This window comes from Emydura macquarii, unplaced genomic scaffold, assembly GCF_026122565.2.
Source record: "Emydura macquarii macquarii isolate MOO-44397 ecotype Brisbane River unplaced genomic scaffold, CSIRO-AGI_Emac_v2 contig_1483, whole genome shotgun sequence".
NCBI classification, from domain to species: Eukaryota; Metazoa; Chordata; order Testudines; family Chelidae; genus Emydura; species Emydura macquarii.
This window is the reverse complement of record NW_027131620.1, coordinates 16,500,021-16,512,723: the sequence shown is the minus strand read 5'-3', so window position 1 is coordinate 16,512,723 and position 12,703 is coordinate 16,500,021. Positions and strand designations below refer to the sequence as shown.

Genomic DNA, 12,703 nt, shown 5'->3' with positions numbered 1-12,703 from the left:
TTTTGTCAACAAACAATTTCACATATTCAAAACACAGGAAGCAGGGCATAGCAGATATGAGGCACCTCTCTCCCTAGTTCCTCTGTGATGTGTTGGGCCTAGTGATATTTCACTTCCATTATTACATCTCCATTTTAGATTGTAGATTTCCAATTCCAACCTAATTGTTTGTGACAGGGCACAAACTAATGCTGTAAAAGACTCTACCCCATGTCCACTTTTACAAAACTATGATAAATCTCGTACACAGTATGCCGTGTGAGGTATCATTTGAAAACTCATAATTTGCTGATCATTATTGTCCTGGTAAAATGTGTGGTAAAATTGTAAGATTCTACTGCATAATGTTACTAAGGCACATTCCAACATAGGTAAGTAGCCCATACTAGCACCTCAGCCAGGTGTCACCATAATCACCCGGTTAAGTAGCCATTCTTTTGCAGGAAGAAGAGTGTAAACAGGAAATTTATATTTTGGTAGACAGATTTGCTGTCACCTGAACCCTGGCTGGAATGATTCTCAGAGGAGAAATGCTATAAGAAGGGAGAACAGAAGACACAAATCACCTCTCTCACCTCCTCTCTATTCATGGCATCAACATCATTTGAAAGACAAAGAAAGCACTATTGAACTGGGGGACTGGTCCTGGCTGAGTCAGCCAGACGGCTGTGAGCATTTCATGAGAAAAACCTTTTCCTTGAAGTTCACTTAGGCAAAATGCAAACTAATACCTAACTTAATAAGTTTTTTTTTTTTTGTAACCATTTCTGACTTTTATGCCTCATTACCTGTACTCACTTAAAATCTCTCTTTCTGTAGTTAATAAACTTGTTTTATCTAAGACAGTGTGTTTGGACTGAAGTGTTTGGGAGCTTTCATTTAAGATAACAAGGTCTGTGCATATCATTTTCTATTAATGAAATGACAGACCTTCTATGAGCTTGTACTGCACAGAAGGAAAGAGCTAGGTAGTACAAGATACATGTTTCTGGGGCCAAATCTGGGACTAGGAATTTGCTGGTGTTGCTTTGTAATATAATTTAGGAGTGGCTAGCTAGAAGCACTCATAATTCAGCAGGGAGTGATTTTGCATGCTAGAGGCTGTGTGTAAACAGAGAACAGATTGTTCTCACAGCAAAGCAGTGTAAAAGGCACCCCACATTAGTGAGTTGAGAGAACACAGCTGTTCAACCGTCCAGATTGTACCCTGGGGAATGTCACAACTGTACTCAAACTTTAATTTATCCCTTCTATTATAAAATGCTCAGCATGTAAAATTTGGTAAAGTAAAGTACTATAGTTTATGCAGTGATGACATTTAGGAATCTGATTTTCCCACTCAAACAGATTTTCCAGTTGATCTTTGATGGGGAGGGGAAGGAGAGAGAAAATCCCCAAAAAGACATTAAGTACTTAACTCTGAAGATATTTATAAAAAAATAAACACCCATCTTCCCCAAAATGGGCAGATGAGACATGGTTACAAAAGTATCACAGGAAAAAGACTACATTCGTTTACAGTAGCAGTTATTACAAAAGAAGAGATTCAGAAAAGGGTGACAAGAATGATTAAAGACATGAAAAAACTCATATGAAGAGAGATTCCAAAATACATAATCTGCAGTTTTTCAAAGGACAAAACAGGGAACAAAATTACATAAAATAATGTATGGTATAGAGATAGTAGATCAAGAGTTTCTGCTCTCCCCATTTCATACCACAGGAACAAGTGGACAAAGGTGGCAATTCCAAACCGATGAAAGGAAAAACCTTTCTATAAAATACAAACACCGTAGAACTGATTGCCATCAAAACTCAGAGGCTAAGAATTTAGCAATATTCAAGAAGGAATTAGAAATTAGACAGATAAGAATATCCAAAGTTATAGTAAGTTAATGCTAAGGAAATGTTGGCAATTAATATTAAAGCTTGTGCTTCAGGATTTAGAGCTATGAGAGATCAGATTGTAGGGGACTGATTAGCCCACATCATCCTACTGCAAAATTCTTACATTTTCCTCTGAAGTATCTGATATTGACCAATGATGGAAACAGGATACGGGAGAAGATGAACCTCACCTCCGATCCAGGTATGGCAATTCTTCTGTTACTATACTCAGATAAAAACTGATTAGTTTTCGAGGGTTTAAATAGTCATAATGGAAGCACTCCCTCACCTGAAACTCTGCATGGAAAGTTGCAACCTTTTTGTTTAACTGAAAGATCCTCAGCAGAGGAACCTGTCATTTTTATTACTGGTATAACTAACTACTGGCTTAAGAAAACAAAACTGATTTGAAAACTCAAGAGCTGAAATTTACTGCAATAAGCATATAACATTTTTAGTACTCAAACAATACAAGTTCTATAGCAAAAAATCACTACAGATACTGGTGTTTTTTCCTTTTTTAAAAACGGATATCTGATAGTAAGGAGACAAGAAAAAGCAATTGTTCCCACCTCAGCTGTTATTTTCCCACCTGCACTCCCATTGGTTACTCGGAGCCACTTGTCAGATGGCTGTACAAGGATGACCACCATGTTGTATTAAACTAGTTTATTATACACTTGTAAAACAATGAAAGTTACCAAAATGGGGAATTATGAAATAAAACCAAACAGAATTAATGAACATAAGCAGATTTGCATGTCACAGGAAGTTACATCTCCCCTACTCTTCCACAAACTCTGCTTTCTTCTATCCAACCATGGATCTCTTTCTTCCCCTTAGTCGTACTTCATCCAGCTTTTTGATCACAGGACTTGATTTTTTAGATGTAGTTGAGTACTTCTTCAGCAGGGCTTCAAATAGCATGTCTGTGTTTGGATGAGTACTCAGAAAGGCTTTCTCCAAAACATACAAATCAACTCCTTTGTCCTCAGGAAGACCAGAAATAAAACTCAGTCCAAAATCTATCAGCACCAGGTCCAGCTCTTCTGCCGGCGGTCGCAAAAGCATATTGGAAGTTGTAAGATCACCATGGATAAGATCCTCATCATGCATTCGTGCCAAAGCCTCACCTATCTTTTCTGCTAACAGAAAGAGGTTGCTAGTGTCCTTCCCACTTTGTTGTACAGAAGTTATATAATCCCGAACTGTAGTTGATCCTACGATATCTTCAAGATATATACAGTTGGAGACATAATCCACAAAGTACACCACTGGTGCAGAAATCCCTATTAAAAAAGAGTTGATGAAATGCTAGCCCTTCGATTATAAGAATTTTCAGCTTGCTCTGTAATGTTCAAAATTTATAATTATGTAAAATCAAATGCACCCTTAGAAGTTTAGAACACTACCCTGGAATTGGGATGGAAGTTCAAAATCCTAACCACTAGTGGGCACTGACGAGCCCAGATTTAGCAGTGCTAAACTTTACTGCCCGGCCTAGTGCCTGGTCTACACTTAGAATATAGGTTGACAGAACTACAGTGCTCAGAGGTGTGAAAAATCCACACCTAAGCACTGTAGCTATGCTAACCTAACCCCAGCGTAAGATAGCTAGGTCAACAGAAGGATGCTTCCATCAACCTACTACTGTCGCTCAGGGAGGTGGTTTTCCAACAGTAACCAAAAAAACCCTTCCATGACTGTGGGATGTGACATCACAGGGTTATCCCAACATGGCTACTGTGCTTTAGCTATGCCACTGGATCTTCCATAATTTAGACAAGCCCTAAATTTCAACTCCTGAAATTTCATTATGTATCCTTCAATCCCTCTTGCCCTTTCAGTGGAACACAGGATTAATCACTCCTCGTCTCCTACCAGAACACACTGGGTAGCAGATGCAGAATATATGCTAGGGTTTTGTCGTAGGCATGGAGGCATTTTGAGAAGATCCTGAGCAGGTACAGTGATCTCTGCAATAAACCAGGAAGACAAAGACACACACACCAATTATTTGCTCTTTGTGAGAAGAAAAAATACCACAAGCATCTTGAAACTGCAGCTAAAGATAAATATCACCTTATTTGACAGTATTTAATAGCATGCTAGAATCCAATAATGACAGAAGGGATTTTTCCATCACTGTAGGTAATCCACCTCCTCAAAGAGGGATAGCTAGATTGACGGGAGCATTCTTTTGTCAGCCTAACCACATTTACACTGGGGGTCAGTTTGGAATAGCTACTGTACTTAGGGGTGTGAATTTTTCCCACCTCTGAGCAACATAACTATGTCACTCCAAATTGTAACCACAGACCAGGCCGCAGAACAGTCACACAGAGACCTACTGCACAATATTATTCCTGTTACTTCTCCCACATAAAAAGCCCAAAGCCTCTTTTTAAATCCTACCAAGTCCTCGACCTCAATGAAAACATTAACAATGTGAAATGTTCAGCTACCGCAGTAATGGGGGACCAGACACACCTACAACAGGGAGAACAATCGCAAGTCACTCAGGCTAATTGTGTACTGGGTTTTTAACAAGTCCCTTTTGTGTCAGTTTATGTGGCTTTTCAGTTTCATTTGTTATCTGGGGCTATGAAAAGGGGTAAAGAAGCACTGACAGCTCCATTCCTGGCACAAAACCTCCCCAACCAGGGACAACGAGGGGCTGCTTGTGTGGAGAGTCTCTCTCCCCGCCCCCCCAACTCAGCCCCACACCACAAAACCCCCATGTTCACCTAGGATCAGTCAGCCCCATCTTGCCCCACAAGCAACCCCATCTCACCATAGACCCTTCCCACAGAGCCCCCTCTGCTCCCCCGCCCACCCCCTGAACTCCCTTCTGACTCTGGGCTGATGAACCTTCCCCACGTCCACACCCAGCCTCACTCCACAGAGCCCCCATCTCTCAGTCCCACCTGCCCGGCGGCAGCGCAGCAAGGCCCGGGCCTCCTGCGTCGTCCGCCGCCGGCTCAGCCGCTCCTCCAGCGCCGGGTGCCGGTAGCGCTTGGGGAAGCGGAGCTTGGCCACGGCCGCCCGACCCAGGAAGCGTCCCCGGTAGAGCCGCGCCTCAGCTCCCTGCTGCACCAGCTGCAGCCCCTCCAGGGGCGGGGGGGGCACCTCTCCCGCCTCGCCTCCGCCATCGGCCATCATCAAGGCAAGGCAAGGCAAGCAAGGCAAGGCAACCCTCTACGCTAGCAGCGTAGAGTAGATCAGATCAGATCAGATCAGCTCGCGGGGTGGCGGCCGATGTTGCCCCTCACCCACTAGGAGGCGCTGCGCAACAAAGTGCCACACGAGGTGCTGGGCTCCGTTCGCACCTTGCCTCCCGGGCCCTCGTTCTCACTTCATGCAGGCGAATGCGAATTACGAAACCTGGGGTAGCGTAACTCACGTGGCGTGACGTAAGCGGAAGGAATAAGGCACGACCCGAGCAACACCGCCCCCTCCTTACCACGTGACTTACCGGGGGGACGTCGGCAATCTTCGGCTTCGTTCGACCTCCGGCCAACAGCCGAACCGCCCAGCAGAGCGATAAAGGGCGGAGCCTGTAACCCCGCCCTGCCCCGCGAGCCTGGCCCCACGCCTCTGCTCCATGGTGACGGATCCTGCGCGTTACATGGGCCTGGCTGCCTCCCGCGGAGCGCCCCGCCCCCCCCATGTATCGCCCCGCCCCGCTGTATGATATTATATCACCCGGCCCCCGATCCCGGCCCCGGCCAGCCAGCCAGCCAGCCAGCCAATCTCTAGAGCCGTTTCCTGTGTATAGCCCTACAGCCCTCCCCGGTCCTATCACCCCACCCCTCCATACCATCACCCCCGCCATGAATCACCCCACCCCCTCAGTACAGCCTCTCCCTTAATCTATAGGGCCCCTCCCGCCCTCTCCAGTCCTGTCACTGCCCCCCTGTGCCGCCTGCGCCTCCCCCCCCCCCCGCCAAGTATCACCCAGCCCCTCTGCACTGCCCCCCCCATCGAGTATTGCCCTGCACTGCCTGTACCCCCTTCTCCCACCCTGCACTGCCCCTCTTTCTGTGACCCTCTGTATGTCCTTCCACGGCACACCCCCCCTCCCTGTGCCCCTCTTCACCCCGCTTCCTCCCCCCAACCCCCCCCCTCCTCCCCGCGCACAGGCTGTGCTCAGTAAATAGTGTGTGTCTATATTATTCCTGTGTTACTAGTGGGTAGGGCTCTGCCCAATTCATAGTCCATTTTGGTCAATTTCAGAGTCATAGGATTTTTAAAAATCATCAGTTCCATGGTTTCAGATATTTCGGGGTGGGGGGTCCCAACTGAAAAGAGGGTTGTGAAGGGATCACGGTATTGCCACCCTTGCTTCTGTGCTGCTGCCGACAGGGGCGCTGCCTTCAGAGCTGGGCAGCTGGAGAGCAGTGGGCAACGCAGAGATGTGGGTCACATGGTATGCGGGGGGGGGTGTCATTACTTTTTTGGGGGGCAGGGTTGAACTACCCATGGCCCCATACACAGGGGAGTGCTGTGATCCGCGCACACACACAGCCAGCCCAAGGCCCCTTTAACCTCCAAGTGCTGGGCCCAGTGCCGGGGAGGGATAGGGCTGGGGGCAAGGGCACCAGAACCGTTGTAGAAGTGGAGAGGGGTTGACTGGGGGCGCCCCAGCCAGGAGCTCCCACCGGGCTCCAGCTGCTAGTCCAAGGGGCTGGAGAGGGATGGGACTTCCTCTTCTCCTGCAGGGGCTGCTCCTGGGGCTGGGTCAGACCCACCTCTGGGAACCTTCCCTGGCTGTAAGAATCTCTGTGGCTGTTCCCTGTGCATTGACTCCTTCCTCCGTGGCTGGTGTGTGATAGGGTCAGGAAGTGGGGCAGGGGGGTGCAGAGCTTCCAGCAGCTAGAGGAGGTTCCCGGAGGTGAGTGTAACCCAGCCCTAGGAGCGGCCCCTGCAGGTGAAGAGGAAGTCCTGTCCCTCCACAGCCCCCATCAGGATTAGCAGCAGCAGCCCCGTGCATGGTAGAAGCCCTGGCTGGGGTACCTCCAGCCCTGCCGCTCCCCGGCAGATTTCACAGTCCGTGACGCATTTTTAATGGCCATGAATTTCGTTGGGCACTACTAACATACGATGAATTATCACTACCACTGCCTCCCTTGTGAGAAGCTGCCCCTCAGCCTTGTCCCCCTAAGAACGAAACTACCTTTAACTTCTGCTGCTGCCACTGCAGGAATGGGATTCGGGAACTGCTGAAGTGCCAGCTGGCAAAGCTGGGGCACTGCCTGCATCTCTGCCATCCCATCCCATCAGGAATAAAAGCTTAGTTCACCCACCTTCCCAAGTGCTCCCTCCCAGGACCCTGGCCCCAGACGTCCAGCGCTTCACTAAAGTTGCCATGAGCAGAAGGAGCACTGTGGGATGCGACACGCAGAAGAGCACACCAGGCAATATGCGCATAAGTGCATTGCTAAAGAATGAATTATTCTGTACAGAACGGAGATCCTTCCTATGAGCTACTGCTTGGGACCCACAATAGAGGGGAAATGGGCAGGGCTAGAATTAGTCATTCCAAGCACTGGCAGCATGCTCCGTGCTGCACAAGGCACAGGCAAGAATCCAGTTCCTGCCCCCTGGAGTTTACAGTCCTGCAAGGCACATCGCCCCCAGCAGAATGCCATCCAGAGCTCCCCAATCTGTAGGGGAAGCAGCCCTGCTGCTATACTGCTTTCGGAGGTGTACAAATTCCAATGTGTGCAGGGTTATTGCCCTGGCTCCTCCCCACCCCTTTGGAGCTGTTATGTGCCCCCTGGGGAGCACTGTGGTCCCTGCACTAACCAGAGCACAGGGAAGGCTGCTGTGCCTAACTCTTCTGTGGGCCATGCAATGGGGAAGGAAGGCTCCTTTTGCTCACCCTGTGCCTTCCCACTGCTCACCAGCATGAAGGCCAGGCACTATCTGGCCTTAAATTAGTAGAATGTGACATTTGCATATGGTACCATGGGCATCCATGGCCCTTCACCCAGAGAATGCAGGCAAAGCGCCTGCCACAACAGTCTGGGGCCCTGATCCTGCAATCTACACTGCTGTGCACACACGGAGCCTGTGTGGTTAGCTATGACCACATTTGCTGCTGGGAGATATGACACTGGGGAAGGGAATGGGGAGAGACGAATACATACAGCTAAGGTTAAGCAAGGTGCTTGTTTTCCACTCTTTCAGCTTAGTTCCAGCTCTCCCTCCTCAACAAGTAAATGTTTAGAAAGTTGACCCGATGGAGAGTGAATCATTCATGGTGCTGATAGTTAATGGTTACAGAAAAGTTAATTATCAGTAGTGAAGTGCCATCAATTCCCTAGAATCCTGCCAGCATTGCACATGGATTCAGCTCTGTAGGGCTCACCTGACATCTTCAGTTGGCCACTCCACATAGCTACAGGTTGAGGAGAGTCTTTAAGACTTTTCTGTTAGTAGAAGGAGAGAGTGTGTAGAGGCATGAACAAGACCTATTAACCCTTCGCAGATGGTGTTTTAAATACATTGGAGGCATCTAGCCAACTGGTTAATTTGTAACAGCCCATTGTCTCAACACCATAATTGAATTGTAATGGCACAATGCAATCCACTGCTCTACTGAGCTTTTTGCACATACTGGGATATTCCTTATGTTCTTCAGGAGATACAGGCTGTATGAGAGATTTTTGTCCAGTCCATCTAAATAATTCTTAGATTGTTGCAGTTGGAGATGTCTCAAGTCCATTTTGCCCTTGTTTTCCCAACCACATCATTTGTTTCTTTTTCAAATTATTTTTATTTTATTAACACATTCCACACATCTTACTTTAGCGTCATGTGGTGGGATCCTGCTTAGCAAATATTTACATTGTTTCAATAACAGCTTTGGATGATAAAGTAAACATACCCCGTGGTTCTTCCTTCTCTTATGACATCCTAAGTCCATTGGTCTCAGGCAGTTTACACAGGTTGCTTTATCATTTAGCCAGGAAAAAGCTGCATTCCCGTGTTGCATGTTCCCAATTTGCAAATACCATTAAAAAAAGTTCAGATTTTTCATAGGGGCATGGGTAGAGTTTACCTACACATACAGGCCTATGCATGTATTGGGATTCCCTCCAAGACCTCTTCCAATCAGCTTATCCAGAACACCTCATCCAGTTCAGGGAGAACACTTCATCCAGTCCTCTGGGACCCAAAATTATGTCAGCATAATTTAAGTTGCTCAGGGATGTGAATAAACCACCCCCCTGAGAGACATAAATTACATCAATATAAGCACTCATGTGCACAGCACTATGTAAGCGGGAGAGCATCTCCCGCTGACATAGCACCTGCTGTTTGCAGAGGTGGGTTTTTTTACGCCGATGGGAGAAAGCTCATGCACGCACGTGCATACACGTCTGCATACCTACAGACCCACATGAGCATACACAGGGCTTGTCTACACTTAATACACCGCAATAACACTTCAGTGTAGACACTACCTCCACTCTCCAAAGGGATTCACCCATTGGTGTAAGTGACCTACCTCCCCAAGAGGCGGTAGTTAGGTCAATGGAAGAATTCTTCATTGACCTTGAACTGTCTACATGGGGACTTAGGTCAGTTAACTATGCCACTTTGGGGTGTGGAGTTTTCACATCTCAGAGCAGTGTAGTTATGCTGACCTAATTCTGTAGCATAGACCGTACCCCCCCCCCCCCACACACACACACACACACACAGACAGCATGTAACTCTTTCATTAAATTATTATGGTAAACTAAACAATTTATCTCTTGGTGACCCAAAACATCCTCTGGAGTTTCCAAAATGTTCAAGGGGAAACATTTATTTCCTCCATTATTTTATTTTTCTCATTATTTTCATTTACAATTAAATAAACAATTGATGCAGCCTCTGGAAATAATCTGGAGCCATTTACAGTATCACCCAATATTTTATTGGAACAAAACACATTTTGTATCACCCTTGAGAATTTCATTGAGGCATGGAGTTTGTTGTAATATCTTTCACTTATGTAACTTCGTTCTCCTTGACAACATGGTTTTATGTGCAGTCCTCCTTTATAAATGATAGAATTGAATTAAATATTATAGGATAGCAGGCCAGGTAAATAGAAACAGAGCCTGATCTTGTAAGGTATTGAGACCCTTAATTCCCATTGACTTTGAGAGCACTCAGCATCTAGGTGAATGGCGTTCATAGAGACAACTCTTTTTCCAGGATTTATTTAGAAGAAGAATGGAGCCAGGTCTACACTGCAGACTTCTGCCAGCATAGTTGTGTTGGTTATGGGGTGTGATAAGGTGTGATTTGTGACTGACTCAGCTGTGCTGGCAAAAGCCCTTACTGTAGACACAGTTATACTGGAAAAATTGCGCTTTTACTGTTTTTAGCGGGGGTTTCCACTTGCAAGAGCTGGACTAAGCTTACCTGCGTCCAAACTAGGCACTGGGCTATACTTAAAATTTAGATCAACCAAGCTACATTGCTCAGGGGCAGTGAAAAATTCACATATCTGAGCACTGTAATTAAGCCAGCCTGACCCCCAATGTAGATGCAGCTACATCAACAGAAAAATTCTTCCAGATACCCAGCTACCACCTCTTGGAGAGGTGGATTACCTACAGCAACAGAAAAAACCCTTCCATCAACATAGGAAGCGTCTACACTGTGGCACTGCTGCAGCACTAATATATCCCTAGCGTAGATATACCTAAGGAGCATTTTGCCAATATAGTGAGTTGATCAATATTCCTGTCCTGGCAAAGCATTACTAGTCAACCTGGCCTGCGGCCTAGCTTCTCGAAGCTGGACAAAAGGGAATTTGGCAAACTGAGGCAACTATGAGTTTATACTGACAGGATTTAGCCACCCCAGGTCTCAGCACAAGCCTTCTCTGAATTTCAGGATAACTAAGTCGGCTAGGAGGGGTGATGTTTTCTGAAGTAGTTATCCTAGTATGACCCCTAGTGTGGATGCAGTTATACTGCTGTAAAGGTGCCTTTGTCTAGCTTACTATAGTACAGCTTATTCCTCTCCTGGTATGGAAATAGCTATACTGCTACAAAGCACATTTATGCCAATATAACTGTCTCCATGCTAGGGGGATTTCAGTGCTTTAATTCTACCTGAATAGTTAAAGAGATACAACTGTTGTGAGTCGATCAGCCCTGATTCACTTTGCACTATTATCATCTCTGATGCAAAGAGTGACCTGAACTTGCTGAGTTTGGTTATAAGAACAAGTGTTTCCTCTCATAAACGTCCCGGAGCTGACTACAAAACAAACTAGCTTAGCTTCTGTTCTGCACTTATTTTAAACCATTTCAATTATTATAAGGACAAAGAAAAAAAGAACAAATTACAGATTTGGGGACAAATTACTCCCCTTGTGGGGAAGAACCTGCAGCGGAGGAAGAGCTAAGTGGTAAAATATGCTGGGCCACTGCTGAGCAACACCTTCAAAGGAAGAGCAACAGAGCAGACAAGGGTCACCCTGACCGGTTAGCTATGAAGATGTCCCTGAGATGTAGAGAAATCTCATGGATCCTGAATCAGCTGTATGGAGGGGCAGCACTTTTGTATGGTAGCACAAACTCCTTTATTTTCATCTCCACACTGAGATATGGGCCTTAAATAGTCAGCCAGCTGTGGAGTGTGGGCTTAGTAATATGGAAGACGGAGTGTTCTGATTGTTGCACCTTGTGCCTATGGAAGTAACTTGCATCTGAATATGTGAACAAATCTGCAATGTTCTAGGTGCTTCCTTAAATAAAATTGAGAAGAGAGACAATGGGCAGTGCTGTCTCACCCACATTGCACCTACTCTAGAATGATTTTCAGCCACAATTGTCAGTTCCTGATCAAAGGTATTGATGGTATAATGCTTCTTTTCTCACTACTCACCCACATTTAAACCACTCAGTCTTTGTCTTTATTAGGAAAAGGGTCGGGTTAGTCAGCTAAACTGTGCTTGAAGGTATTACCCTGTGTCTGCATTAGGGAAAAGGTCATGGCTAGTGGCAAATATTTGTAAAAGTGAGGACATCTCATCAGCAAGAGATTTCACTGTGATATCCTGCAACTAAAATAAAATTTGCCAGGAGATGGAGAGAGGATGTTTATCACCTTCTCATACGTGAAACACGCTTTGTGGACTAGCAAGCTTTGATTATCGTTCAGAATACATTGTAATAATATTATAGAGTGTTCATTCCAAGCATCTCAAAGCACTGTGTGAACAGTGAACACAACATCTCTGTGAGGTAAGGCAATATTATTATTCCTCTTTTAGCTATGGAAAACCTAAGGCTAAGAAAGGTTAAGTGATATGCCAAAGATCATGCTTTAGTGCAGTTGATTAGAAAGCAGATCTCCAGACTCCCAAACTCTTGCTCTGACTTCCAGATCAAGGAGGCTTCCTTCTTTGTCAGATGGATTCACATTCCCTGTTATGTTTTCATTTGTGATTTTAATGTCTGTTCTAGCTGCTACTCCCCTGAATACAATGCAACTTTTCATTAATAGTTCAGCAATGCAGAGCACATTCAAGCTGCGTTATTGTTACCAACTGCAGTTTGACATTTTAAATGCTAGATGCCTGAGGAAATACATATTTGTGGTTTATGCCTGATGTTTTGCATTATTCAGCTCTATAGCTGGAATGCAGCTTCATTCATTTGAAATCCACTGGCCACGCGAGAGATAAGAATCAAACAAGGAAGTGGAGTGGCCAAGACATACGGCCTGATGATCATGAGAGAAACACCCCAGGGGAGATCACAGCAAGGAGGACAAGAAACTTGCCAGAGGACAGGAGGCA

The 12,703-nt window shown here is 45.8% G+C and overlaps 1 protein-coding gene across 1 annotated transcript; it reads right to left on the bottom strand.

The window, feature by feature from the left end:
* Positions 1-1,419: 1,419 nt before the first annotated feature.
* TP53RK (TP53 regulating kinase) lies at positions 1,420-5,086 on the bottom strand. The gene is made up of 2 exons (XM_067554331.1): positions 4,815-5,086; positions 1,420-3,176 (listed from the first exon to the last, which is right to left on the bottom strand). The coding sequence occupies exons 1-2, from the start codon at positions 5,047-5,049 to the stop codon at positions 2,698-2,700; spliced, it is 714 nt and encodes a 237-aa protein (XP_067410432.1). The 5' UTR covers positions 5,050-5,086; the 3' UTR covers positions 1,420-2,697.
* Positions 5,087-12,703: the final 7,617 nt, after the last annotated feature.

Bases quoted from the DNA above. Each gene is read 5' to 3' on its own strand.
- TP53RK (XM_067554331.1), bottom strand. From the start codon at position 5,049: ATGATGGCCGATGGCGGAGGCGAGGCGGGAGAGGTGCCCCCCCCGCCC. The intron at 3,177-4,814 runs GTGGGACTGAGA...CTTTTTTAATAG, and splicing joins GCTGCGCTGCCGCCGGGCAG to GGATTTCTGCACCAGTGGTG.